Source organism: Phyllobates terribilis, unplaced genomic scaffold (genome assembly GCF_046119375.1).
Source record: "Phyllobates terribilis strain yellow unplaced genomic scaffold, ASM4611937v1 Scaffold_1__5_contigs__length_1240528914, whole genome shotgun sequence".
Classification (NCBI taxonomy): Eukaryota; Metazoa; Chordata; class Amphibia; order Anura; family Dendrobatidae; genus Phyllobates; species Phyllobates terribilis.
The window spans coordinates 176789206-176816572 of NW_027362761.1; the positions used below are offsets into that span (position 1 = coordinate 176789206).

The 27367-nt window shown below is 45.9% G+C and overlaps 1 protein-coding gene across 2 annotated transcripts in view; it reads right to left on the minus strand.

The window, feature by feature from the left end:
- TRPM3 (transient receptor potential cation channel subfamily M member 3) overlaps positions 1-27367 on the minus strand; it is a 717940-nt gene that overhangs the window by 154489 nt on the left and 536084 nt on the right. For both annotated transcript variants that reach the window (XM_073670333.1, XM_073670354.1), the window contains exons 13-15: positions 16587-16727; positions 15074-15103; positions 13519-13808 (exon numbers count right to left, since the gene is read on the minus strand). In XM_073670333.1, the coding sequence (XP_073526434.1) occupies positions 13519-13808; positions 15074-15103; positions 16587-16727 (461 nt within the window). The remainder of the gene's footprint in view (positions 1-13518; positions 13809-15073; positions 15104-16586; positions 16728-27367) is intronic.

Consider the following 27367-nt stretch of genomic DNA (forward strand, 5'->3'; position numbering starts at 1 on the left):
ATGGATGTTCCCACCTCCTGGAAGATTAATCTGGTGTTTCATGTTTCCTTATTGAAAAAAGCTGATGTTTCGGATAGGGACGCCACTGTCTCTGTTCCTCCGGTGGTGGAAGACGGTGAATATGAAATTTCTCGCATTCTTAATTCTAGATGGCATAGAGGGAGATTGCAGTATCTTGTCGCTTGGAAAGGTTTCGGTCCCGAGGATAACTCCTGGGTAAAGGCGGATGATGTCTCTGCTCCTAGACTTGTCGGTGCATTTCACAGGAGGTTTCCTGATAGACCTGGGCCTGGAGGATCCGGAGGATCCTCACAGAAGAGAGAGTACTGTTAGAACCCTCCTGTTAGTTCTTTTTCTATTTTGTTGGTCACATGACTTTCTGCCTATATAATCCAGCTCCGCCCTTCTGGCCTTGCTGGACTTCAGTGTTTCATTTACTCTTAAGCTAACCAGGTGCCTTGTACCTAACTCTGTAGTTTGCTTGGTCCTTGGACCACTAGTACTTTTGTTTGCTTGTCTTTGCTTTGCTACAATTTCTGCTAGGAGGTGTCCATCTATATCCCAGTCCTTAGTTCTTGTAGGGACCCCTCCCTTATATCTATAGGTCTGCGTTCAGACTAGCCGAGGACTTAGGCGGGTCTGTTCACAAGGAACAGGTCCCCCGCTGCATCGTAGGGAATCAGCTTAGTCCTATTGTAGGGACAGTTTTCCTATCTTTCCTTAGTGCATGTAGCGGTTCATAACATCTCAGTCATACTGTGTCCCGTGAAGGAGTCAGGCCCACCCAGGAAAAGGTGGCCGCCGTACAGGAGTGGCCTACCCCGAAGACAGTGAAGGATGTTCGGCCCTTCCTGGGACTTGCCGGGTACTACCGAAGATTCGTGAAGAACTTCACCCGCATAGCCAACCCATTGCTGGAGCTACTTAAGGGAGTGCCAGCGAGCTCCAAGAATCAGGCGATTCGGTTTGGAAGCAGCCAGGAAGAGGCCTTCCGTGCCCTAAAAATGGCCCTGATCGAGGCCCCAATGTAACATACCTGGCGGCGTCCTTGCATAGTGGTCCATCTCCCACTGTGCAAGAGCGCGCACTTGATCTCCTGTCCAGAATGTCTCTCTGGCTTCCCTCCATGCTGTCTATTTGTGTCTGTTTCTGCTGCTTAAGGGCGGCGCCTGATCACTTACTGCTTTTTGTACCTGCTGTGGGTCACACCCCTTGTGCGTCCTCAGCCTATTGCTGTCTGTCACCTGGTATATAGCTCAGCTGCTCCCATCTATCCCTGCCTGAGCATAGTGTTTCATTCAGTGTGTGCATGCACTCTGAAGGTGCCAGGTCCCGTTCTTTGTCTCCTGCCTTGCGGTATCAGTTCCCGTGTCTGAACTGAGTCCTGTCTTTGTCTCCTGCCTTGCGGTATCAGTTCCCGTGTCTGAACTGAGTCCTGTCTATGTCTCCTGCCTTGCGGTATCAGTTCCTGTGTCTGAACTGAGTCCTGTCTGTGTACTCTTGCCTGCTGCCTCTCCTGGAGGCTGTATTTCCAGGCCTGTCTGAACACGCTCCTAGCCTGTTCCTCCTGCCTTCTAGGGGCCGTTTACCTAGACCCGCTCCTGTATCTTGTCTGTCCTGTCTGAACACGCTCCTTGCCTGTTCGTCCCGCCTCTCTGGGGGCCGCATTCCCAGACCCGCTCCTGTATCCCGCTGCAGTGTCGGTCTCCTCCGTACACTCAGTTCCAGTCTGAACTCTCTCCTATCCTTTACCTGTTTTGCCTCTATGTCCGTTCCCTTCCTTTTTCTGCAGAGTCTGAACTCGTACCTAACTCCTGCTTGTTGTCTCTGTACTCCCGTTTGTGAGTTTGTGGTCCACTCGCTACTTCACTGTAAGTACCCTGTGGGTATCTGGCTCTGCCTTTCTCTTCCTGTCTGTTCTGTGTGAACAGAGCCCTGTCCCCCCTGCTCTGCTTTGTTTGCCGCTCTGCGGTTTCCGCTCTGCTCCTGCCTTGTTTACCGCTCTGCAGTTTCCGCTCTGCTCCTGCCTTGTTTACCGCTCTGCAGTTTCCGCTCTGCTCCTGCCTTGTTTACCGCTCTGCGGTTTCCGCTCTGCTCCTGCCTTGTTTACCGCTCTGCGGTTTCCGCTCTGCTCCTGCCTTGTTTACCGCTCTGCGGTTTCTGCTCTGCTCCTGCTTAGCTTTCCGCTCCTGCGGTTTCTGCTCTGCTCCTGCCTTGTTTGCCGCTCTGCGGTTTCCGCTCTGCTCCTGCCTTGTTTGCCGCTCTGCGGTTTCCGCTCTGCTCCTGCCTTGTTTACCGCTCTGCAGTTTCCGCTCTGCTCCTGCCTTGTTTACCGCTCTGCGGTTTCCGCTCTGCTCCTACCTTGTTTACCGCTCTGCGGTTTCCGCTCTGCTCCTGCCTTGTTTACCGCTCTGCGGTTTCCGCTCTGCTCCTGCCTTGTTTACCGCTCTGCGGTTTCCGCTCTGCTCCTGCCTTGTTTACCGCTCTGCGGTTTCCGCTCTGCTCCTGCTTAGCTTGCCGCTCTTGCGGTTTCCACTCTGCTCTTGCCTTGCTTGCCGCTCTTGCGGTTTCTGCTCTGCATCTGCTCGCTGCTCCGGCAGTCCTGTCCTGCTCTGCTTCTGCTTGCTGCTCCGGCAGTCCCATCCTGCTCTGCATCTGCTCGCTGCTCCGGCAGTCCTGTCCTGCTCTGCTTGCGCTCGCTGCTCCGGCAGTCCCGTCCTGCTCTGCTCTTGCCCACCGCTTCGGGCATTCCCTCTCTGCTGTGTTTGGCTACCGCATCTGCGGTTCTGTTTCTGTGACCCAGTCTGTACTGGGTCTTGTCCTCTCTGTGCTCCAGCCCGTCCTTTCGGCCAGTACCTCCCCGCCTGCATACTCGCCTGTATCCACCCGTCTGCATACCTGCCGTGTTCGCTTATATCCACCAGTCTGTGCCAGCCTAACCTGCCTGTTCCAGTAATCCCTGTGTGGGTCAACCCCCGTGTCCGGAGTTTGACCTGGAGTAGCACCTGGTCCCTCTGCCCGATTTCTCCTTGGTGCACTGGCGTCGTATGCCGTCGTGCCACCTTGGTCGGATCGGCCAGATACTTAGTCACGCCCCTCCAGGCACTCTCCGGTTCATGGTCCAGTGGAACCACTACTACCGCACACGCCAGTCAGTCCGGGCGTGTGCATAACAGCATGCTCAGGCCATGGTTCCCGTTGAGCCCCACGGCCTTTGCTCTCTGAGATGTTTTCTAGTGAATACATGCATTAAAAATAAATAATTTTTTTTTTCCCCTTAGCTGAGTTCCAGGCGAATTACGCACCGTCCAGATGGATCTATCAGCTCTCGTTCCTGCGGATCCGCCACGTTACTATGGGGATCCAAGACAGTGTCGTGCATTTGTGGAGCAATGCATGCTACACTTTCAGGCCTACCCTCTCTATTTTCCTTCCGATTGGGCTAAAGTGGCCTTTATGATTGACTACCTAGCGGGTGATGCCTTGAAATGGGTCACCCCCCTATGGGAAGCATGGGATCCTGTCGTCCTTGACCTGCAGGCCTTCCTGGTGGCCTTTCGTATGGTCTTCGAGGACCCTAACCCTGAAGCCCCTGCTGAAGCTTCACTTCCCAATATCCCGGAGCAGCCCCGACGGGTAATGTGTGTGGGTAGCGCAATAGTCCTCCAGCCCAATGAGACTACTGCCCACCCAGAATCCTCACAGGGTGACTACGCTTTCCGGAATACTTCTCCCAACCTCAAGAGGCAGTCCAGACGTGCTAGACGTAGAGGCAAGCCGTCACGCCAGGGTCTGTCCTCCCTGAGACCTCCTGACCCCAACCTTGAAGTCCCTACTGAAGCTTCATCTCCCTGTATCCCGGAGAAGCCCCAACGCGTAATGTGCGTGGGTAGTGCACCAGTTCTCCTGCCCGAAGAGACTTCTGCCCATCCAGACTCCACACAGGAGAACTTCCTGCACCCGGCATCAGATGCTTCACCCACTTTAACCGGTGTGCATGTCCAAGGATGCTCCAAAGCTGTGGTTACCTCAGAGTCTGTGCACCTCTACTACCTGGTGGAGGACCCCCTGTTGCCTCCTGAATCCTCCGGGATACCACTCGATGACAAATGGAGAGAGACTTCTCTACACCCGGTACTCGATACTTTGTCCGCTTCGTCCTGTGAGCCTGACAATGGGTACCCCAAAGTGGTAGTTACCCCCGAGTCTCTACACCCCTCCGACCAGGCGGAGGACCTCCAGTTGTCTCCTGAACCCTTCGGGGTGCTACCTGGTAGCGAAAGGACAGAGACTCTCCTGTACTCTGTACCCGATACCTCGCTCGCTTTGTCCAGTGAGTCCAACCTAGTGTACTCCGAAGCAGAGGTTAACCATGAGTCTCTACACCCCTCTGACCAGGCGGAGGACCTCCAGTTGTCTCCAGAACCCTTCGGGGTGCCACCTGGTGGTGAATGGACAGAGACTTTCCTATATCCTGGATCTGATACCTCGCTTGCTTCGTCCAGTGAGTCCGACCTAGTGTACTCTGAAGCAGAGGTTACCCGTGAGTCTCTACACCCCTCTGACCAGGCGGAGGACCGCCAGTTGTCTCCAGAACCCTTCGGGGTGCCACCTGGTGGTGAATGGACAGAGACTTTCCTATACTCGGTACCCGATACCTCGCCTGCTTCGTCCAGTGAGTCCGACCTTGTGTACTCTGAAGCAGATGTTTTTTCTGAGCCTCTGCACTCTTCTGACCCGGCGGAGGACCTCCAGTTGTTTCCTGAATCCTCCGGGGTACCACCAGATAACAAAGAGACAGTGACTTTTCCTCATCCTGTACCTGATAACCCGTCTATTTCTTCCTGTGAGCTTGACAAGATGTACCTCGAAGCAGAGATTACCCCCAAGTCTCTGTCCCCCTCCAACCCGGTGGAGGACTTCCAGTTGTCTCCTGTACCCTCTGGGATGCCACCTGAAAGTATGTGGAGTGAGACTTCCTTGTGTGCTGTTCCTGGTACTCCACCCATTTCGCCTGTTGCTAAGGGTGGCTGGATGGGAGGTAGCATCCTAGCTACCCAGAGGAGACCAGTTTTTCCGGTGGACAGTGGAAGTGATCTCTTCGAAGGGAAGAATTGGCCCTCAAATTCCCTGCGGGAGATTCTGGCAGGCCTGAAGAAGAGGTGGCGTAAGGGGGGGGGGTACTGTAACACACCTGGCAGCGTCCTTGCATAGTGGTCCATCTCCCACTGTGCAAGAGCGCGCACTTGATCTCCTGTCCAGAATGTCTCTCTGGCTTCCCTCCATGCTGTCTATTTGTGTCTGTTTCTGCTGCTTAAGGGCGGCGCCTGATCACTTCCTGCTTTTTGTACCTGCTGTGGGTCACACCCCTTGTGCGTCCTCAGCCTATTGCTGTCTGTCACCTGGTATATAGCTCAGCTGCTCCCATCTATCCCTGCCTGAGCATAGTGTTTCATTCAGTGTGTGCATGCACTCTGAAGGTGCCAGGTCCCGTTCTTTGTCTCCTGCCTTGCGGTATCAGTTCCCGTGTCTGAACTGAGTCCTGTCTTTGTCTCCTGCCTTGCGGTATCAGTTCCCGTGTCTGAACTGAGTCCTGTCTATGTCTCCTGCCTTGCGGTATCAGTTCCTGTGTCTGAACTGAGTCCTGTCTGTGTACTCTTGCCTGCTGCCTCTCCTGGAGGCTGTATTTCCAGGCCTGTCTGAACACGCTCCTAGCCTGTTCCTCCTGCCTTCTAGGGGCCGTTTACCTAGACCCGCTCCTGTATCTTGTCTGTCCTGTCTGAACACGCTCCTTGCCTGTTCGTCCCGCCTCTCTGGGGGCCGTATTCCCAGACCCGCTCCTGTATCCCGCTGCAGTGTCGGTCTCCTCCGTACACTCAGTTCCAGTCTGAACTCTCTCCTATCCTTTACCTGTTTTGCCTCTATGTCCGTTCCCTTCCTTTTTCTGCAGAGTCTGAACTCGTACCTAACTCCTGCTTGTTGTCTCTGTACTCCCGTTTGTGAGTTTGTGGTCCACTCGCTACTTCACTGCAAGTACCCTGTGGGTATCTGGCTCTGCCTTTCTCTTCCTGTCTGTTCCGTGTGAACAGAGCCCTGTCCCCCCTGCTCTGCTTTGTTTGCCGCTCTGCGGTTTCCGCTCTGCTCCTGCCTTGTTTACCGCTCTGTGGTTTCCGCTCTGCTCCTGCCTTGTTTACCGCTCTGCGGTTTCCGCTCTGCTCCTGCCTTGTTTACCGCTCTGCGGTTTCCGCTCTGCTCCTGCCTTGTTTACCGCTCTGCGGTTTCCGCTCTGCTCCTGCCTTGTTTACCGCTCTGCGGTTTCTGCTCTGCTCCTGCTTAGCTTGCCGCTCCTGTGGTTTCTGCTCTGCTCCTGCCTTGTTTGCCGCTCTGCGGTTTCCGCTCTGCTCCTGCCTTGTTTGCCGCTCTGCGGTTTCCGCTCTGCTCCTGCCTTGTTTACCGCTCTGCGGTTTCCGCTCTGCTCCTGCCTTGTTTACCGCTCTGCGGTTTCCGCTCTGCTCCTGCCTTGTTTACCGCTCTGCGGTTTCCGCTCTGCTCCTGCCTTGTTTACGGCTCTGCGGTTTCCGCTCTGCTCCTGCCTTGTTTACCGCTCTGCGGTTTCCGCTCTGCTCCTGCTTAGCTTGCCGCTCTTGCGGTTTCCACTCTGCTCTTGCCTTGCTTGCCGCTCTTGCGGTTTCTGCTCTGCATCTGCTCGCTGCTCCGGCAGTCCTGTCCTGCTCTGCTTCTGCTCGCTGCTCCGGCAGTCCCGTCCTGCTCTGCATCTGCTCGCTGCTTCGGCAGTCCTGTCCTGCTCTGCTTGCGCTCGCTGCTCCGGCAGTCCCGTCCTGCTCTGCTCTTGCCCACCGCTTCGGGCATTCCCTCTCTGCTGTGTTTGGCTACCGCATCTGCGGTTCTGTTTCTGTGACCCAGTCTGTACTGGGTCTTGTCCTCTCTGTGCTCCAGCCCGTCCTTTCGGCCAGTACCTCCCCGCCTGCATACTCGCCTGTATCCACCCGTCTGCATACCTGCCGTGTTCGCTTATATCCACCAGTCTGTGCCAGCCTAACCTGCCTGTTCCAGTAATCCCTGTGTGGGTCAACCCCCGTGTCCGGAGTTTGACCTGGAGTAGCACCTGGTCCCTCTGCCCGGTTTCTCCTTGGTGCACTGGCGTCGTATGCCGTCGTGCCACCTTGGTCGGATCGGCCAGATACTTAGTCACGCCCCTCCAGGCACTCTCCGGTTCATGGTCCAGTGGAACCACTACTACCGCACACGCCAGTCAGTCCGGGCGTGTGCATAACACCCAATACTTGCCTATGCGGATTTCTCCCAACCCTTCATACTCCACATTGATGGGAGCCTACATGGTCTGGGAGCCGTGTTATCCCAAGTACAGGAGGGGAAAGAGTGTGTGATTGCGTATGCCAGCCGCTCCCTTCACGACTCCAAGAGGAACCCGGATAATTATAGCTCTTTCAAATTAGAGTTGCTGGCTCTGGTTTGGGCAAAGACCGAGAAGTTTGCAGAGTATTTGTCCGGGTCCGAAGTACTGGTGAGAACAGATAACAACCCGCTGGCCCACCTGGAGAATGCGAAATTGGGGGCCCTGGAGCAGAGGTGGGTGGCCCGCATGGCCAGGTACCGGTATAAGATCGCCTACCGGCCTAAGGCAGAGAATACTCACGCCGAAGCCCTCTCCAGAGTGACATATGAATGGCCTAATCGTGACCGCGATGAAGATTTGGAGGCGTATGAGACCCCTAGCTTCCTAAGTTTCGTGGGACTGCTGGCCGCGGCGCAGGGACAGATCAGAGAGACGTCGGAAGAACAAGTGCTAGGGCGGCCATGAGATGACTGGATCTGACTTCAACAGACTGACAGAGAAGTTGCTCAATTACGTCAATGGGTGGCTTTGTGGCAAGTCCCCAGTCGAGAATAGAGGAGTACCCTGTCCCTGGGAGCACTGAAGATGCTGGGACAATGGGAGAGACTGTGTTTGCGAGACCGGCTGCTGTACCGACGGGTGCAGCTACTGCGAGAGTTCGGGACCACCTGGCAAGTGGTGATCCCAGAGAAGTTGGTCGGAGTAGTGGCTAAGGAGGCTCATGAACGAGGGGCTCACTTCGGATCAGAGAAGACGTTTCAGTGGTTGCAGAGGCTGGTGTATGTAGCGCCCTCTGCTAGGCAGGGACGCTGTTCCCCTCACCTCTCTGCTCCGTGCCCGGCGTCCTCCTCCCGGAGGACTTCACCATATATAAGGCACCTCCTCCAAAATGGAGGTGCCCGAGCAATGTTGTTGCACTGTTCACTACTCTGCTTCAGCCCTCAGGTCCCATTGCCAGTTACCTGCCAGATACCTGCCAGATTCCTGCCAGCTTGCTGTCTTATTCCTGCCTAATATTCTGCTACCTGCCTGCTAGCCTGAGGTCCGACGGTCTGCCTTACTACTCCTGTCAGTCTGTCTATGGACCAGCTTGCCCGCTCACCTGGGAGCGCACATCTGCTACCTGCCTGCTAGCCTACCTGGAGGCTCTGCCGTCACGTGCTGTGACCACCTGCCTGTCCAGTGACTCCTGCCCGCTCACCTGGGAGCGCTCATCTGCTGCCTGTCTGCTAGCCTACCTGGAGGCTCTGCCGTCACGTGCTGTGACCACCCGCCTGTCCAGAGACTTCTGCCCGCTCACCTGGGAGCGCTCATCTGCCGCCTGTCTGTTGGTCTTCCTGGAGGCTCCGCCGTCACATGCTGTGACCACCCGTTTATCCAGAGACTCTCGCCTGCTCACCTGGGAGCTCACGTCTACCATCAGCCGCCACAGGTCGTACCAACCCTTTACCCAGAGACTGCCCCGGTCACTTGCCGTGACCATCTGCCCGTTCACCCAGAGACTGCCCCGGTCACTTGCCATGACCATCTGCCCGTTCACCCAGAGACTGCCCCGGTCACTTGCCGTGACCATCTGCCCGTTCATCCAGAGACTGCCCCGGTCACTTGCCGTGACCTCCTGCCCGTTCTTCTAGAGACTGTCCCGGTCACCTGCTGTGACTGCCTGCCTGGTCGCCACCCGCTCCCTTACAAGGACCGCCCCCTTGTATAGTAGCTCAGAGGTTCCGCCTCCCAGACCCGTTACAGTGTATCATCCCCGACTGCGAGCAACAATAGAAGACACTTGTCGAAGATGTCGGAGCTGTGAGCTGGTTAAGCCCCCGGAGCAGCGGGCCCCCATACAAACTATTGTGACTTCTGCCCCCTTGGAGGTGCTGATGATCGAATATTTGACTGTTGGACCGGCGCATCTCGGGTATGAACATTGCCTGGTAATGACAGACCACTTCACAAAGTTTGCGGTAGTGACCCCGACCAGAGACCAGACCGCCGAGTCAGCTGCGCAGGCCATTTGCCAAGACTTCATTCGGGTGTACGGCTGCCCAAAGAGGATTCATTCCGATCAAGCCGCCTGCTTCCAAGGCCGGGTGATGGAAGAGCTGCACCGGTTATACAAGACTGAGAAGTCACGGACTACTCCTTACCACACTCAAGGAAATTGGGCCTGTGAGCGCTTTAATCGGACACTGATCCAAATGCTCCGCACGTTGGAGGAAGATCTGAAGGTACGGTGGCTACAGTTTGTGGCCGAGCTGGTGTGGGTCTATAGTATGACGGGGTTCACTCCTTATACCTTGCTGTTCGGGCGAAAGGGGCGAGAGATTACCGAGTTAGAGCTGGACCCTGAGGAGGACTACCCACGGACGGGGGTGTCTTCCTGGGTCCGGGAACATCGGCATCGACTGCAGACCCTCCGACGGTTCGTACAACAAAAGTTTCAGGAGCTCAAACATCATGAGACATTGCCTCTTCGAGGCCCGGGGAGCGGGTGTTGGTTCGGGACAGGCGGCCCCGGGGCAAATTGAGTAGGCGGTGGGAATGGACCCCGCACCGAGTGAAGCGCAGGATTGGCGCTGAAGGACCTGTGTATGAATTTCAACCCGAGGGGGCTGAAGGAGCCACTACCAGAGTGGTTCATCGTAGTATGCTGCGACCCTGTCTGCCTAAAGATGACGAGGATGGAGAAGAACCAACTGCTTCTAGAGAGGGTCCTGTCACAGTTGCCCCAAGATGAAGAAGAGTTGTTGATACTACCTCCGAGCCCCAGCACTCGATTACCTGCAGTCCCCAGTGCAGGCGGCAAGGGAACAACATCGGTTGAAGGCACCGGGCAGGCGGAGATTGGAAATCCGAGTGACCCTGCACCCCCCATCGGTCAAACTGAGTTACGCCTGTCAGACAACGCCGGTCAGACAACGGACAACAGCAGGAGTGCCTCCTCACCGTTACGAACAAGATCAATTCATATGGTACCGTATTGTCCAGGAAGTCCAAGAATGTGAACGTTTGATGAAGGAACTCTCGCCCGTGGAATGGCGAGTTAAAGGAGAGCGGGAATGTAAGGGGGAAAACCGGGGTGTAAGTACTTTCAGAGCAAGGGATCCGGAACTGCCGGGGCCGTGCCTCTGGTTGCAGGGGGAGACAGACTGCGATCACAGGAGTCAGGTGACTGGGAAGCTGGGGGCATGTCCAGAGTGAGAGCTGGGAGGTCAGGTGACCGGGGAACTGGTGGCGTGGCTAGACAGAGGAAGAGACGAGGACGTTTGCGCGGAAAAGCGGAGCTGGGTCCTGCTCAGCAGAGCAATGTGAGAGGGTCCAGGCTCCTGGCTACTGTACTGGGAGCAAGATCCGAGTGCAGTGGACCGGAGGAGTCAAGCCGACTAGAGGAAGAAGAGACGCAGGGTCCGTGGAGCCGAGCACGTGAGGTGCTGTGTTATGTACTAGGGGCTCAGCGGGTAAAACCGGAGACCGCCCGATGCCGCCAGAAGACGGAGCATTGTTTGGGCGGGGATGCCTGAAAAAATCAACACCGGCATCAACTCGCAACTGCCTTGTGAGGAGCAAGAGTCAGCTAAGTGAAAAAACTGACGATTATAACCGGTTTGACTCTGCTACATCTAGTTAAACTGTGAACTGTAATAGAATTTTACCTGCTATTTCCCCTGTTACTCCCTGCGTGGAGATTGACCCTGTTATCATAAACCTCCCCTGTTTATTAACCCCGTATTGACTGCTCTGTGTTTCTGTGTCACTGCATCTAAAGTACCCGTGTTACATTAGCACTGATCTTAAGGATCACTGGAGTGTTCAATCTGACAATACTGTAGTGTAACTGAGCTCTTAAGATGCTGCAGAGGCAAAACTGGAGAGTGCACAGTTATAGCCAGTGGCATAGCCATGCTTGTAGTCCAAACTGTCAATTATCCAGATAACACCATCACTTGGCAAACTAGAAGCTGGAAGGCAAGAGAGCAGTGTCCTCTTAAAGATGAAACATGACAAAGACCCTTTGACAAGCACACAAAATAAAATGTTAAAATTGCTTCAAAAATAGCCTTCGAATTCCCCTTTTTATGCAGTTGGACTGAAGTAAATGACTCTTTCTATGTGCTACCTGTGCCCATCCTCCCTCTCAGTGACTAAGGTGTCATAAGTGCCCTCTCTTTTCAAGATTGTGTTGCTACTGAAGCCCCCTCCCCAGGATTGTGTAGTTACTGAAGCCCTCTTTTCAGGATTGTGCAACTACTGAAGCCTGTCTTTCCTGGACTGCCATTAACCCCTATTAAAGAAAGCCTATAGTAATATCCAAAACAGTATGAGAAAATGAAAAAATGGACCTCCAGTGCCTTGTGGACCTGTGTATAAAATTACAGAAAACCTAGATAATAAGGTATCATGGGCAAAAATAAGGCAGATGAATGTTTAATGTTGATGCACCGTGGCCATAGTAATCCTATTGCTTCATATACAATAAATTGAAATAAACTCGGGACTACAGAACACGAGAAGGACTTGGGTATTGTGGTTACAATAAAGCTAACCAGCAGTACTCAATGTCAGGCATCAGCTGCAAAAGCAAACAAGATTTTAGGGTGTATAAAAAAGGGATAAAAATGGGTGGTCCCCATAAATAACTCATAAAGCTACATCTTGAATATTTTTGGCCTCAGTGTTGGTCAGCATGTGAGGAAAGTTGCAATTACAAGAAAAAGTGTCCGACTTCTTTATCTAAGAATCTGTCAGTGAGCTCGTTCTGACATTCAAACAGGAAAGTCTGTAACTCTTTTATCTGTATTTTACTGAGCTCCTCTCAGCTGATTTATAACTACAGACTACATTGAAGGGGTGGTCCAAAGGCAAAAGTAATTTTCATCCTAAATTCCTATTAATATAGTGGCATAATCTATAATATATTTTCTAATGTACTTGCATTAAAAATTCCCTATCCTTCCCTAACTACACTATATAACTGCTTTTCTACTTTTTTTCCCCCAACTTTCTTTTTGATGACGCTTCCATTGAGTATCCCAGTGCATGCTGGAATACTCAAATTAAGCATCATGAGGGGGCACAGGCTGTGGTCACTGCTGCAGCCTCTGCCCCCTCCCTAGAATGAAGCGTCATCGGTGATTCTCGTTTCAGTAGCTGGGCTGGTCCCTGTGCGATGTGCAATGTGCACAATGACAGTGCATTCTCTCACCGGCTCAAATCAGCAGTAACCCAAAGACCAGCGCTGCTTCTGCAAGTGAAGTCACTGGTCTCTGCACGCCGTGTTTTCTGACACCGCTTTGTTGCCAGCTCTTTCCTTCAGATCTTAGCTGGAAACAGAGACTGTGCTGTCTGTATGCACATCGCACAGTGCACATAGCGCAGGGACTAGTCCAGCCCTTAAAATGAATGTCACTAATGGCGCTTTGTTTCACAGAGGGGGCAAAGACTGCGGCAGTGACTGTAACCTCTGCCCCCTGATGATGCTTCATTTATGTATCATTGCATGCACTGGGATTCTCAAAGGAAGCATAATCAGAAAGGTAATAGAAAAAAATTGAAAATCAGTTAGACAGTGTGGTTAGGGAAGGACAGGGAATTTTTAATGCAAATATATTAGAAAATAGCTTTATATTATGGCACTAAATAGATAGGAATTTAGAATGAAATTTACTTTGCCTTCGGACCACCCTTTGAAGTTGAATATGCAGGGTAACAAAAAGCCTGTAGAAATGATATGGTACAAAATGATAATGAAACCCAGTAGCAAAATTAGTTAATGCCCAAAATAAAATGATTATTTAGCCGAAAATACATGTATTTTAAATAAAAAAAAAAATTCCCCAAAGGTCTACTCCTTTAAGTAGGTTTGTTAGATCCTTATGTCAATGATATATTTGTCCTTTTATTTGAAAAGTAATATTAGTATATCATAGATAAAAAGACTAGGCAAAACTAACTGTTCAGTTGTGGTCAGGGCAACATTACTGTCCATTCTATGATCTGCATGTTAACAGAACACACAAGGTTGAAATATCACACATACGGTAAGTACGCCGGCCTGCACACATGTACCCTTCTGAGATTTTATATAACTTTAGATATGTTAGAAATATAACAATCTTCATTCTATATTTCTTCACAATATCAACCTGGAGTTGTGATTCAGCTCCTGTGATATGTCATCCACCATATCGTTCTCGGATGCTTCATGTGCCATGGCTTTGCAAAGCTTGCATGCTACTAGGGCTTTGGCCATTGCCTCTTCTCCATGCTGCCAGAAGAACAAAGCCATCTTCTGCCTCTTCATCAAAACCGCCCATAACATCAGCTCATGGAATGGGAAAGGGAAATGATTTATTTCTGGATCATCCAAGTCAATGTCCACCTCCTCTTCTCTCTTTTTAGTAGTCTTTCTTCCTCTTCTTATTGGTATGTCATCCTGTTACACACATCATGATTAATTGCATGGTTTGTAGTTGTATACATAGAAAACATTCAACCCATTGTTTCATTTTTTTAATTTATGCTTAGTGAATGCTGATGCATATGATACTACCGGTAGTATATCATTAGTACCGTAAATGTAGGGCTCTCTTGGAGGGCAGTTTATGTCACCATGTCCCTTTTCAGACCAGTATAGCCTTGAATGTGACATAAATGTTTAAAAAAATTCTAATATACAAATAGCCTCTTCTGAAGAAAGAGGACTTTATCACTGGCACCACCTATTGGAAGTAGCAATCCTGAAAGTCATTATCGACCCTTTAACGAGCCTTGCCACATGACTTAGGATAAGAAGCCAAACCAGAAACTCCATTTGCAGACACTTGTTAGAGGGTGCAGAGCAGGAGATCTGTCAGTCCTGGCAAATTTGGGACTGTTGGCAAAATAAAAAATCAAAGTATAAATTTTTGTATTTTAATCTTTGAGCTTGATTTATAATTAGGCACAGTTTAGGAATGGAAGTTTGGTGCTGATTTAAAATGGATGTCCACTACATATTTTGTACTAAAATGGGTCCATGGGGGTAATGAAACAAAAAAAGGACATAACTTCACTTAGTAGACCAATGCCTGTGTTCCCCACCAGTCTTCTGGCATCCACTTCTGGTGAGGGATGTCACGTGACCACTGCAACAAATCAGTGTCAACCCACTGATTGGCTGCAGCCTTCACAATCTTTCTCTTCAGGCTCAGAAAGAATATGAATGATCATGTGATGTCCCCTGCTAGAAGAGGACACTAAGAGCTCAGAGGACACAGGCAGTAATGTGGTGCAATGGCGGTGATCTGGTAGATAAATACTCCCATGGGTGCACTTTTGTGAAGGGCAATGTAGTGGACAACCCCCTTAGGCATTTTGGGCAGTCAGTAAAAATAACTAAGTATTTGAAAAGGTCATAAAGTATGTATTAATCCACCCCTCAATGTGGGGTTTCAAGAGAAAGAATTATAGATTTTACATTTTTTTAACCCCCCCATCTGCAAATAAAAGATTGCATATAAATTCCCATCTTGTTTGAGTGTTTGTTAAATTATGTTAGTCTTTGTCCCCATTGGGAAGAAAGGTGACAGATTCTACACCTCGTTAAACCATAGTTTTTTTTCACATTTCTTCCTACCACACCATCTACCCAAGAATGTCATTAGCAAAGTGAAATGTTAATGGTTTCATGCAAGAATCCAAAAGAAAGTAGAAACTTACTTCCATCCCGAGGAGCTTCAGGGCTTTCGGCTGTTAGGAAATAGCACATGATTTGTATGAATACAAAGTATATTATTTACTTAGAATACAATTACATTACAATAATAAATTCATTGTATATATATATATTTTTCCATTTATTAAAGGTATAAGGTCACTGATAATTTCGGTTACTTGATAAAGTTAAGCAACATGTAGAGTGTGAATGTAGTTTTGCTCATGAGAAAAAGTAGCAAAAGGTAACGTAAAGTTAATAACCGGAGAGGGGGCAGGTGGAGCTGTGTGTCAGGAGTCTGATAAAAGATTTAATGTGCTCATAAAACATCTAAAACTAGGTAATCATAAGGTGTTAATGTGGCTTGGGAGTTGGGGGAGATTGATTTATTTCTGTAAAAGGAGATGGAAACAAGTGACTTATGGTGTATTCTGTTTTCCTTACTCCCTCGTGTCTCAAGGGCAAAATTGTTTTTAGCAACTGGAAATCTGATATTTGTTTCACGCCGAGATATGCTGCTTTCACAATATATTTTGCTGTCTGTTTCGCTTCACGCAGCTTTATAACTGCTTATTATCCTGAAATGCTGAGCAGCTATGGATGGCTGTCAGTGCCTAATGCTTTAATGGTTAAAGGTTGATACGTCCCTGTGATTACGTAGCGTCATACTTAGGAAATGGAGCATAATAAACATATATAATTTGGAAGCAAAAATCTAAATTAGAGCCAAATTTACATATTTTTAATAAACTAATGGGTTAGTCCATTCCTCTCTGTAGGATAGCTCATCAGAATGAAATTGGTGGGGCACCCAACTGATCGACTGATCTGCAGAAACCAGATCTAAGCACTGCAGCTCTGTACATTGTTTAGTGGCCACTTCTGGGTACTGCACCTAATCACCTTTTTCTTTTTTTTCTTTTTAAGTGAATGGGAGATAAACGGCAGAACTATAAACAATGTATGATGCTGCAGGTGTTGCATTACAAAGATTTCTTAAATGTGGCCGCTGCTGGAGCAGATATCAGCAGACAGGTAAGGGTGTCGGACCTCCACTGATCTCTTATTTATGACCTATCTTATAAACAGGTCATCGATATGTCAGCCATGGACAACCCCTTCAAAGTTAATATTGTTGACCGTTGACCTTACACTAAAAATCACTTGTCACCCATTACAAGATATAGAGCAAAGAAAGAATGAAGAGGTATCAATTAGATTCTTAGTCTTATATTTCAGAAAGCATTTGGAAAATGAAAAGCAACATTTCCACTTTTAATTGTTGTTGAATCCCCTGTCTTATCAAGCTTTGTTATTAAAGGTAAACATTATATATATATATATTTTTTTTCTATACCACAAGGAATCTCGTGTTATTTCCCAATCTGTAGTGATGCTTCACTAGAGAAGAAATTTGAGAAGTAAAAGTGCCTACCAGGTGTTACTGAAAAAAAATCCTGAAACTATATGCATGAATGTAAAAAATATTAAAAAAATATATCTGGACTACAAACGTACCCTTTTCGGTCCAAATAAATTGTGATAAAGAGTTCGAAACCTTTTCCTGGTGTAGTTACAGCGGTACGCTCCTCCCATTAGATACTCAATAACAAGTCCTATATCGATCAAACTTATCCTGTAGTCTGGAGGTAGGTTTCCCTGTGAAAAAGGCACGCACAAAAATGGAGGAATACATACAAAAAAAACAGGAGTGACAACTATGTTTATAAAGAGACAACTACCAAGTATTGTAGCAAACAGTTAGGTAAGTGAATTGAAATGTATGGAAAGAAATTAAATATATTAGGCTATGTAATTCACCTTAAAATAGATCCAACCGAAACCTGGATATTCTCGCTTGGAAAGAAGACATAAATGAAATAAGAAGATGCAGCAATGGATGAACATTACAGATGTTTACAACTTTTTGCCCGATTTACTAGCCCACAAATGCTCAAACCAGCTAAACAGCTTCCTGTAGACAGTGGTGTAGTGGGTACAATGGCACAAAATGTGACAATAAGTTATTAAATACAAATATAATAGAATAATAATAATAATTGATCATGTCTTGTATAGTAATAATAATTGATCATGTCTTGTACTCCAAATTCCTAATATACGGTTTGTGCTTGACACAAGAGAATTGTTGAGATGTAACATTATTTGCATATTTACATGCACTATATGGACAAAAGTATTGGGACATAACTCTTAATTAGAGAGGAGTGGACCCGTGGAAGTTCAGGCTCTGGTACACGACCCGAACTTTATTCCAAAGTTCGGTTTTGGTACTAGAACTGTACCCGAACTTGAACAGGAACCCAAACCCCATTAAAAACAGCGAGGAGCTGAGCTTTTGAGCTGGGAAAAAAAATTCTCTCTCTCTCTCGCAGACTTCCCCCAGAACTCTGAAAATTACAATGGACTTCTGGGAGAAGTCACTGTTTGGCGTTTAGCACCAAACAGTAACTGTCCGGTCCGAATCCCCGGACTTTTAAGTTCAGGTTTGCTCATCTCTACTCTCAATCATAGAATTTAGGTTTTTCATTCAATCCCATTACCTCAGATTTATAAAATCCAGCCCATAGCCATTCTGACTTCCTTTCTTTCTTTTGGGAAAGAATAGAACTTTCTAAAGAGCTCATTGATACTAGTATGGTCCTGTAACAGGATGCTACTGGTGTAATGGCAGTTTATGATATTTCTTCACTCCTAAATATTTCACCGTCAAATGTGAATGGAATTATTGGAAAGTGTAAGTGTCTAGGAAGCAAAGCTATCCAGTCACGAAGTGGAACAACATGTTAAGTTACAGAATGGGATCGCTGAGTGCTGAGGCGCATAGGGTATGAAAGTCACCAATGTTCTGACTCAACAACTACAGAGTTACTCCTCTGACATTAACATCAGCAGAAAAACTGTGCACCAGGAGCTTCAGGGCATGAGTTCCCATGGTTGAGCAGTTGCATACAAGCCTTACATCACCAAGCTCAATGTCAAGATTGGATGTAGTAGTGTAAAGCACAACACCACTGGACTCTGGAGTAGTGGAAACATGTTCTGTGAAGTGACAAATCACACTTCTCTTTCTGGCAGTCTAATAGGTGAGTGTAGATTTGGTGAGAGGCAGGAGAATGTCACCTGCCTGATTGCATTGTGTTTTTTTCAATGCATGAGTGTTTTTCAAAGGTTGTCCTAAGCCCCTTCGCTTTATTGAAGGGAAATATTTATTAAGAATACCAAGGCCTTTTGGACAACTGCATGCTTTATGGGAACAGTTTGGGGAAGGCCCTTTTCTGTTCCTGCTTGTTTGTGCCCCAGTGCACAAAGCAAGGTCTATAAGATATGGTTGGGTGAGTTTGGAGTGGAAGAACTTCATTGGCCTGCACAAAACCATGACTTCAACCTAACACCTTTGGGAAGAACTAGAAAGGAGATTGTGAGCCAAACCCAATCATCCAACATCACTGTCTGACCTGTCAAATGGTTTTCTGGATTAATGGGCAAAGATCCCTACAGGCACGCTTCAAAATCTTGTAGAAAGTCTTCCTAAACAATGGTAACTATTATAGATGTAAATGAGGCATATTACTGCCTATAGATTTAGAATAGCATGTCATAAAAACTGGTATAGGTGTAATGTGGGGGAGTCCCAAAACTTGTCCATTTAGCGCACATACCGATGGCGTGGCATCCATTTTTAATGAACACATTTTATAAAAAGATCTGTCAGTAAGTAACTGATAATTTATTAGTGACCCAATAATAGCACACAGTACAGGAGGAACTTGTAGTGCTATAAAGAACTCTAATTTCTAGAAGGTTCAGAAGGTTCTTTCTATTGTAATAGTTCCCGGCATTGTTCGATCTATCAATCAATAGTCACTACAGTTGGCATTGATGTTCCAATGAAATTGGTTCCACTGTTCATATCTACATTAAAAAAGCTTTCATGTTGAGAGGAACCTGTCATTATATGCATGCTGCCCAAACCATGGGCAGCATGAATCAAATGTTGACTGCACAATTGCAGCTACAGTAGGTAAGTTATACTGTTAAACGCAGCAGTATTTTAGAAAATACATGAGAAAAGTCTGATGCGGTCCCCTGGCAGCTTCTCTTTGCCCCACTCCAGTTGATTGTAGGATGTCAATGTCAGATCTCTCTTTGTACACACTTGGAAGAAACCTATTATTCCACTAGTTTGTGCTGGGAGAAGGTGGTGGGGGACTCTTCCTATTCTCATCGGTGGGCTCTTTAAACCATGTTTTCTCTGAAATGCAACATGTTTCCAGAGTAAATCATTCCTGCCTGGATTCACGCAGCCAGGCTTTGATCCATGTTGCCCATGGTTTGGGCATCACACATCTAATGACAGGTTCCCTTTAAACATGCAGTTTACTATATAGGCAGCAAATTATAAAGCAGGAGGGACCCTGCTGCATGTTCACCCTAAAAAAAATCCCTGCTCGCTGTGTGTCCAACGGAGCGAGTGACCAAATAACTGCCATCTTTTCTATAGATGCACAAACTGTTTGCTGGACGCTGGTCTCATGAGATCAGATATTCTAAATGTATTGCTGCAAAATGATGGATTGATCGGCTCAGCACATAGGACATCATGTTCAAGACAGCTTTTGAAAATCTGTTTGTGAACATTTTCCTTTAAGGTTATGTGTCCTGTGTTGCATGTCAGAAGTTAATAAAATGGAAAAACTTCTTTAATGGGGTTGGCGGCCATATATATAATATTTACATATGTATTAAAATGAGAATATAATCAGCTCATTAGTCTACAGTGAGAAGAGGTTTTGATCTGTATCATTAGGCGAGATCAATGCTATGTTTGTGTCCACTGTCAGGCACATAGGCTGAGGAGAAATGCACCTGAGAGTGGACTCATCCGAGGCATCTATTCACCATAGGGACCCATTGTAAAGAAATGTATATTGTGTGAAATACGTTTCTTTGCAGCTGCTCTTTGGGTAGGAAAGCGCAAATTGCTACATTTTCCTATAAAACAAAGGTAAGCAGGTGCATAGTTGCCAGACGGAGCCCAAAATAACACATTTTTGGCCTCCATTTGGTGAATGGGGGCTCAATCGCACATTACAGTATAATGTCACAGGGATACCACGACAGAGAGGTGCTAGAAGATCAGGGCGTCTGGTTACACAAACTCCTGCACTGATTCGAACTGCTTCACCATCCTATTAAACAGTGCAGGTTTTCCTTGCTCTACCATTGCAAGGGTTAATCAGTTCAGTTGATCTCCTGGAGCTCTCCATCCTGAATTGTCTCAGCTGTTCAGTGTTGGCCACTTCCCTCTGGTATATATGCTCGTCACTGGCACTTGGGAGTTGCCAGTGATAGTTTCACCTTCCTGGTTTGGTGGTGAAGGAGAGTTCTGAATTAGTAGCAGTCATTTGGTGTAGTTTATAGGAGATATCTGCTTGGATTTGGTACTGTGTGTTTATCCTAATCCTCTCCCATTTGGTTTACCCCTCCTACTGTTCCATTGATTTCCACTTGGTTGTTTGGTGAGTGCATTTGTATGATTGTAGTTTTATTTTATCCCTGTCTGTTTCCTCTGTCTGTCAGGTTTGTGTTTTCCTATATACTACTGTTCAATACTGCCCTGGGTGGGGGAGGAAACAGATTAGCGTGCATATAGGAGCATATCAAGGTACGAGACCCCAGCATCTCCACCTTCAGTGGTACTCTGGGGTACAGGGAAATCCTACGGGCCTACTAGCTTGAGGGACAGGGAAGAAGCCAATTGCCCTGGGGAAATCCTGCTACAGTATTTATCGTGACATATAAGTTGGAAACTCTCCTGTTCTATACTGTAGACTAAGTGTACAGACACAATTGCACCCTTACTAGCAAAGTCTTTTCCTCAAAAGCCCACTCCTCCAATCCAGAAAATGGCTTTTCATTGAGGGTCATTAGATGCAAAGTATCCATTAGCAACTTTCTTTGAAACGCTCTGCAGATGTGCTAATTTCCTGTATATCTGCCACATCTGTGCTTGTGTAGGTACTGGACAACTAGTGTAGGTGCAGGTTGTTTAAATGGAGTTTGCTAAAGGATGTGCTGTATTATATGACTGAGTATTAATGAGTCTAATGACCTTTTTTTAGACAGAAGTAGAGGTACTATTGTAAGAAATTAACTATGCTAAGAAGGGAGTGAGTCTTACCAGAATGATAAAATGATGCAAAACTCTAAGTGACTGTATATTAGTGAGTTGTCTATATTCCTATTTCCAGAACATAATGTAAAACATGATACATAAAGCAGCCAACCTCCTTATTAAGTATTCGGCCTTCCTGCAAAGTAATTTCTTTGCAATGGACTGTACTAAGTCATTAAAACTGAGAAATCCTACCATAGGATTTAGCAGGAACTCTCCAAAGACTTTCCCCTCTGTATTTAATCTTAACCAACTACTGTGATGTGACTGCTGTTGGGATCTCACTTACTTGTGTAACGGGAGACACTAGAAACAAATGGGTTAAATTACACTGCCTTCGAAGGATGAAGAGACAGGAATCAATTTCTGCGGTTTATTGGCCAACGCGTTTCAAAGTTTCAGACTTCTTCATCAACGTGGTTTTGGTTTTGTCCTGATGAAGAAGTTTGAAACTTTGAAACGCGTTGACCAATAAACCGCAGAAATTGATTCCTGTCTCTTCATCCTTCAAAGGCAGTGCAGTTTAACCCATTTGTTTCCAGTGTCTCTTGTTACACAAGTAAGTGAGTGCGATCCCAACAGCAGTCACATCACAGTAGTTGGCTAAGACTAAATACAGAGGGGAAAGTATTTGGAGAGTTCCTGCTAAATCCTATGGTAGGATTTCTCAGTTTTAATCACTTAGTACAGTCCATTGCAAAGAAATTACTTTTCAGGAAGGCCGAATCCCTGATTCGAACTGCTTCACCATCCTATTAAACCGTACAGGTTTTCCTTGCTCTACCGTTGCAAGGGTTGATCAGTTCAGTTGATCTCCTGGAGCTCTCCGTCCTGAATTGTCTCAGCTGTTCTCTGTTGCCTCTTGATTTATTCCTCGTGGGTCTACAGCAGCCTAAATCTCTTTCAGTGGTTGTGTGCACACAACCCAATCAGGTGAGCATGCCAGTAGACATTCTTCTAAAACTTTTTACCCAGAAAAAACCCTATTGTGCTTTTTGTCCCATCCAGGTTTTTTCCTAGCTTGCTTGTATAAAGGGGTATATTTCACCATATCTGTTTTGTTTGCATTCAGTCCCCAGTAAAGAGCTAGGCTCTAGCTTACCTTTCCAATATGAATCTTCAGTCAGGCCATAGAGATCATATCCTGACCAACCACAGAGAATCTATTGCAAAATAACTTAAAATCTCTTTGCGTTTTGTGGCACTGATACGAGACAACACAATATCACAACCACAACTCTGAAGGAGAACGTCCATAGAACTGGGCAACTTACATTATAGACAGAAACTGAAACATTAGTAAGGTGGTTGAGTTGAACTCACAGTATGGACTGCAATTCAACTGTAGGTTGGGCAGCAAGAAAACAAATTATCAGATATGTTTTTTATTGAACATATCTGTCATATGTGGACAAGTTCCTATTACAGAAGGCACAATAGCGAAATGTACAAATAATACAAAGAACAAAACTATCAGTTGTATTTTAAGAAAAAAAGCCCTCTGTGAATATGAAGTTCATTTGTAAGCAAAGAAACAGACTTTCCTATATTAGACACAACAATATAATTTTTGCCTCGATTTCCTTCTTTCTGTATCTAAATATCCTGACCAAGGCACATAAAATGCCAGATGCCAATAGGCTGCCGATTCCCCCTTGTTTCAGGTGAGGTTGACATCCCAGTGAATTCTATTGCCAGAAACTAATGACATAATTGCCATCAGCTGCTGGATAGAAGGGAGACCTGTAGAATTCCTGGAAGGCCACGTTCACGCGATCAGTATTTGGTCAGTGTTTTACCTCAGTATTTGTAAGCCAAAACCAGGATTGGGTGCAAAATACTGACTGTTCCATTGCTGCTTTTGGCTTACAAATACTGATGCAAAATACTGATCAAATACTCAACGTGTGAACATGGCCTAACTGTTAGCAAATCTCCAGGGTGCGGCCAAAACCCCATTGGAAAGCACTGGTTCCAGAAGGTTTATTGTACATGATCCCAGATGTTCCATCATCAGATGGAACCTAGGAAGAAGAGGTGTTGAAGGGCATAGAAGAGGTGTGAAAAGGCATGGTCCAAAAAGAATGACATCTGCAGGGACTTTGTATTTTCTTCCCTTGCTTGTGTGAGTTTCCTTCTACACTTTACGGCTTCGCGCACTTGCAGCGGCCGTGCCGCATTTCAAAAGTCGAAGCAGCCCAGTGGTGTTGCAGTTTTTTCACTGCTCCCCTGCTTACTTACTTAATTTTGCAGAGAAACAGTTATTTTCTCTGCTAAATAATGTTATTAGTATTATTTGGCGCAACGTTTTAAGCATGGTAATACACCTCCCAATGTTAGACACAATGGGAAAACCTATATATAATGTCAAATGTCCCTCATCATTGTAGAATTTTGTGCAACTTGCTACTTTTTATGCATGTTAACGATAGTTTTAACATAAAAAGACATAGAATACATTTAGGGCAGCTATGACCTGTCTACAATACGTGACTTTTTAATTTACAAATGCATTCATAAATAAATCGTACTTTATGCCAAAAGGTTAACCACACTCCATTCTCTTGTCATTTTTACATTTTGGAGTAGTTGCTCTAAATAATGGTATATAACATTAATAAATTTAGTGTAAGAATTTAGGACAAGCAAATGTCATACAATGCACAAAAGTTTGGGCACAAATGCACTGATAAGTGTCTAAAATTCGATAAATTTTAGCAAATGTATTTTTTCCAATTTTATGTATATTAAGTAATGCTTATTGGTTGTATAATGTTTGTTTCAAGATCAGTCTCTTATAGGACTTTTGTACTCTATGTACTAGGACTGTGCTTTTGCATTGTTTCCACAAGATGGCGCTCAATGTTCTTTATACTATTCTGCATTTCTTGCCATCTCTGCCAATGAGAGTCTCTGCAAATAATAATGGCACAAAGTAAGAGACATATAAAGCTTTAGTAAACTACTATGTGGTCAACAAATATTTATTTGACCTTTAAGTGCTTACCGCTCTACAACACTGCCAAATCTTCTCATTTAAAGATTTTTCTGTATTTTCATGACTATGAAAATTGTACATTCACACTGAAGGCATCAAAACTATGAATTAAAACATGTGGAATTATATACTTAACAAAAAAGTGTGAAACAACTGAAAATATGTCTTATATTCTAGGTTCTTCAAAGTAGCCACCTTTTGCTTTGATGACTGCTTTGCACACTCTTGGCATTCTCTTGATGAGCTTCAAGAGGTAGTCACCGGAAATGGTCTTCCAACAATCTTGAAGGAGTTCCCAGAGATGCCTAGCACTTGTTGGCCCTTTTGCCTTCACTCTGCGGTTCAGCTCACCCCAAACCATCTCGATTGGGTTCAGGTCTGGTGACTGTGGAGGCCAGGTGATCTGGTGTAGCACCCCATCACTCTCCTTCTTGGTCAAATAGCCCTTACACAGCCTGGAGGTGTGTTTGGGGTCATTGTCCTGTTGAAAAATAAATGATGATTCAACTAAACGCAAGCCGAATGGAATAGCATGCAGCTGCAAGATGCTGTGGTAGCCATGCTGGTTCAGTATGCCTTCAATTTTGAATAAATCCCCAACAGTGTCACTAGCAAAGCACCCCCACACCATCACACCTCCTCCTCCATGCTTCACGGTGGGAACCAGGCATGTAGAGTCCATCCGTTCACCTTTTCTGCGTCGCACAAAGACACGGTGGTTGGAACCAAAGATCTCAAATTTGAACTCATCAGACCAAAGCACAGATTTCCACTGGTCTAATATCCATTCCTTGTGTTCTTTAGCCCAAATAAGTCTCTTCTGCTTGTTGCCTGTCCTTAGCAGTGGTTTCCTAGCAGCTATTTTACCATGAAGGCCTGCTGCACAAAGTCTCCTCTTAACAGTTGTTGTAGAGATGTGTCTGCTGCTAGAACTCTGTGTGGCATTGACCTAGTCTCTAATCTGAGCTGCTGTTAACCTGCGATTTCTGAGGCTGGTGACTCGGATAAACTTATCCTCAGAAGCAGAGGTGACTCTTGGTCTTCCTTTCCTGGGGCGGTCCTCATGTGAGCCAGTTTCTTTGTAGCGCTTGATGGTTTTTGCAACTGCACTTGGGGTCACTTTCAAAGTTTGCCCAATTTTTCAGACTGACTGACCTTCATTTCTTAAAGTAATGATGGCCACTCGTTTTTCTTTACTTAGCTGCTTTTTTCTTGCCATAATACAAATTCTAACAGTCTATTCAGTAGGACTATCACCTGTGTATCCACCAGATTTCTGCACAACACAACTGATGGTCCCAACCCCATTTATAAGGCAAGAAATCCCACTTATTAAACCTGACAGGGCACACCTGTGAAGTGAAAATCATTTCCGGTGACTACCTCTTGAAGCTCATCAAGAGAATGCCAAGAGTGTGCAAAGCAGTCATCAAAGCAAAAGGTGGCTACTTTGAAGAACCTAGAATATAAGACATATTTTCAGTTGTTTCACACTTTTTTGTTAAGTATATAATTCCACATGTGTTAATTCATAGTTTTGATGCCTTCAGTGTGAATGTACAATTTTCAAAGTCATGAAAATACAGAAAAATCTTTAAATGAGAAGGTGTGTCCAAACTTTTGGTCTGTACTGTATATACACTGTACATGGTGTATACAGTGTATTCCTTGCTGGATACTTGTATATGTTTATGTATACCATTTCTTCACGGCTTATTCATTTATATTTATTTGTGTGGCACATTCACTCCTAATATATGTTTAAATGTAAGGTTGGTATATATTTGAAGGAGTTGTCTCATCATCATAAATGGGTAAAATCATAAAAAGCTTGTAAAAATAATTTATCTGTTATTAAAAATTCTCTCCATTCTCAAGAATGGGGAGATTTTTAACTAGTTTCCTAAGGAATCAGCTCAGTGCTTAGAAGGTCTTTTTTGCAGAACTTGAAAGTACTTCACTGAGGCTAAAGTACTCAGAGCTTCAGTGCTGTTGTGCTTCCCCACAAGAAACTGCACTGTTTGCCACCATGCCACTGGTCTGAACTGTCAGTCATCAGGCGTGCCCCTCCTTTCCTTTGATGGTAAGGAGGGGGGCGCAATTTCAATTTTCTCTTCAGTCATCATTCAGTCAACCTATTGAACAGCAATACCTAGACAGTATTTTTTTTAAGAATTTAAAAATATTTGTGCAGTTTGTGTTCTAACATAGAAATATATTATTTACTCTTGGGGCAGTGAGAATTGTTATAGGGACATATTTGGAAATGTTAATTCATGTATTAGTCATTAATTTCTTTCTGATAGAAAAATAGTCTTTAAATTGCTAAATACAACTATTGACTACAAACGCTGCAAAAATATTTGACAGACAATGACGTCACCGAGCAACATAGATAACACCTCTGGACACAACTCGCCAACAATTCTTGACCACGGACCAAACAACTCCAAAAATCATGAAAATCACTTGGAACATGTGAATGTACATTACTCACACATGCATTACTGTTCTTGCTCATAAAGAGCAAAATGGGTTTACAAAAACATAAAATGTTTCAGTTGCCACTAGAAACAACATGATGGCACAACCACTGGGATGACCATAATGTTTTCTGTCTGTACCAATGCCCTTTAATAGTGTCACCACTAGATGGGAAATCTCTGGAGGTGGTCTTGTGATCATATGGTATATGAAGAATATTCTTATTACTAACAAATATTCACACAGACCACTTGTCATAAATCTTGTCATAAGATTACCAGCTGCTGAGGGAAATTATAAGGGTGGATTTGAGGGGCTTAATGGCATCCATGACACACGTTGTTTGAGGTGAAGGACAAATGTTCCTCCTTGTAACAATTAGGGCTAAACTGATTTCTAAGAGTAATTGCTCTTTCTATAGAATAGAAGGTTTGAGCCTACTTCATTATAGTATGTTAGTAGAATAACCCAAGAGTTCGATACATTTTAATGCTTGTCTAGCAAGAACAGCGCATGCATGCTAAGTACCAATACATCTTCAGCAGCAGTTTGACCGCTTACAGTAGCTTTCTCTTTGCGGTACCAGTAGCTGATAACAATGAAAGAATGCATAGACAT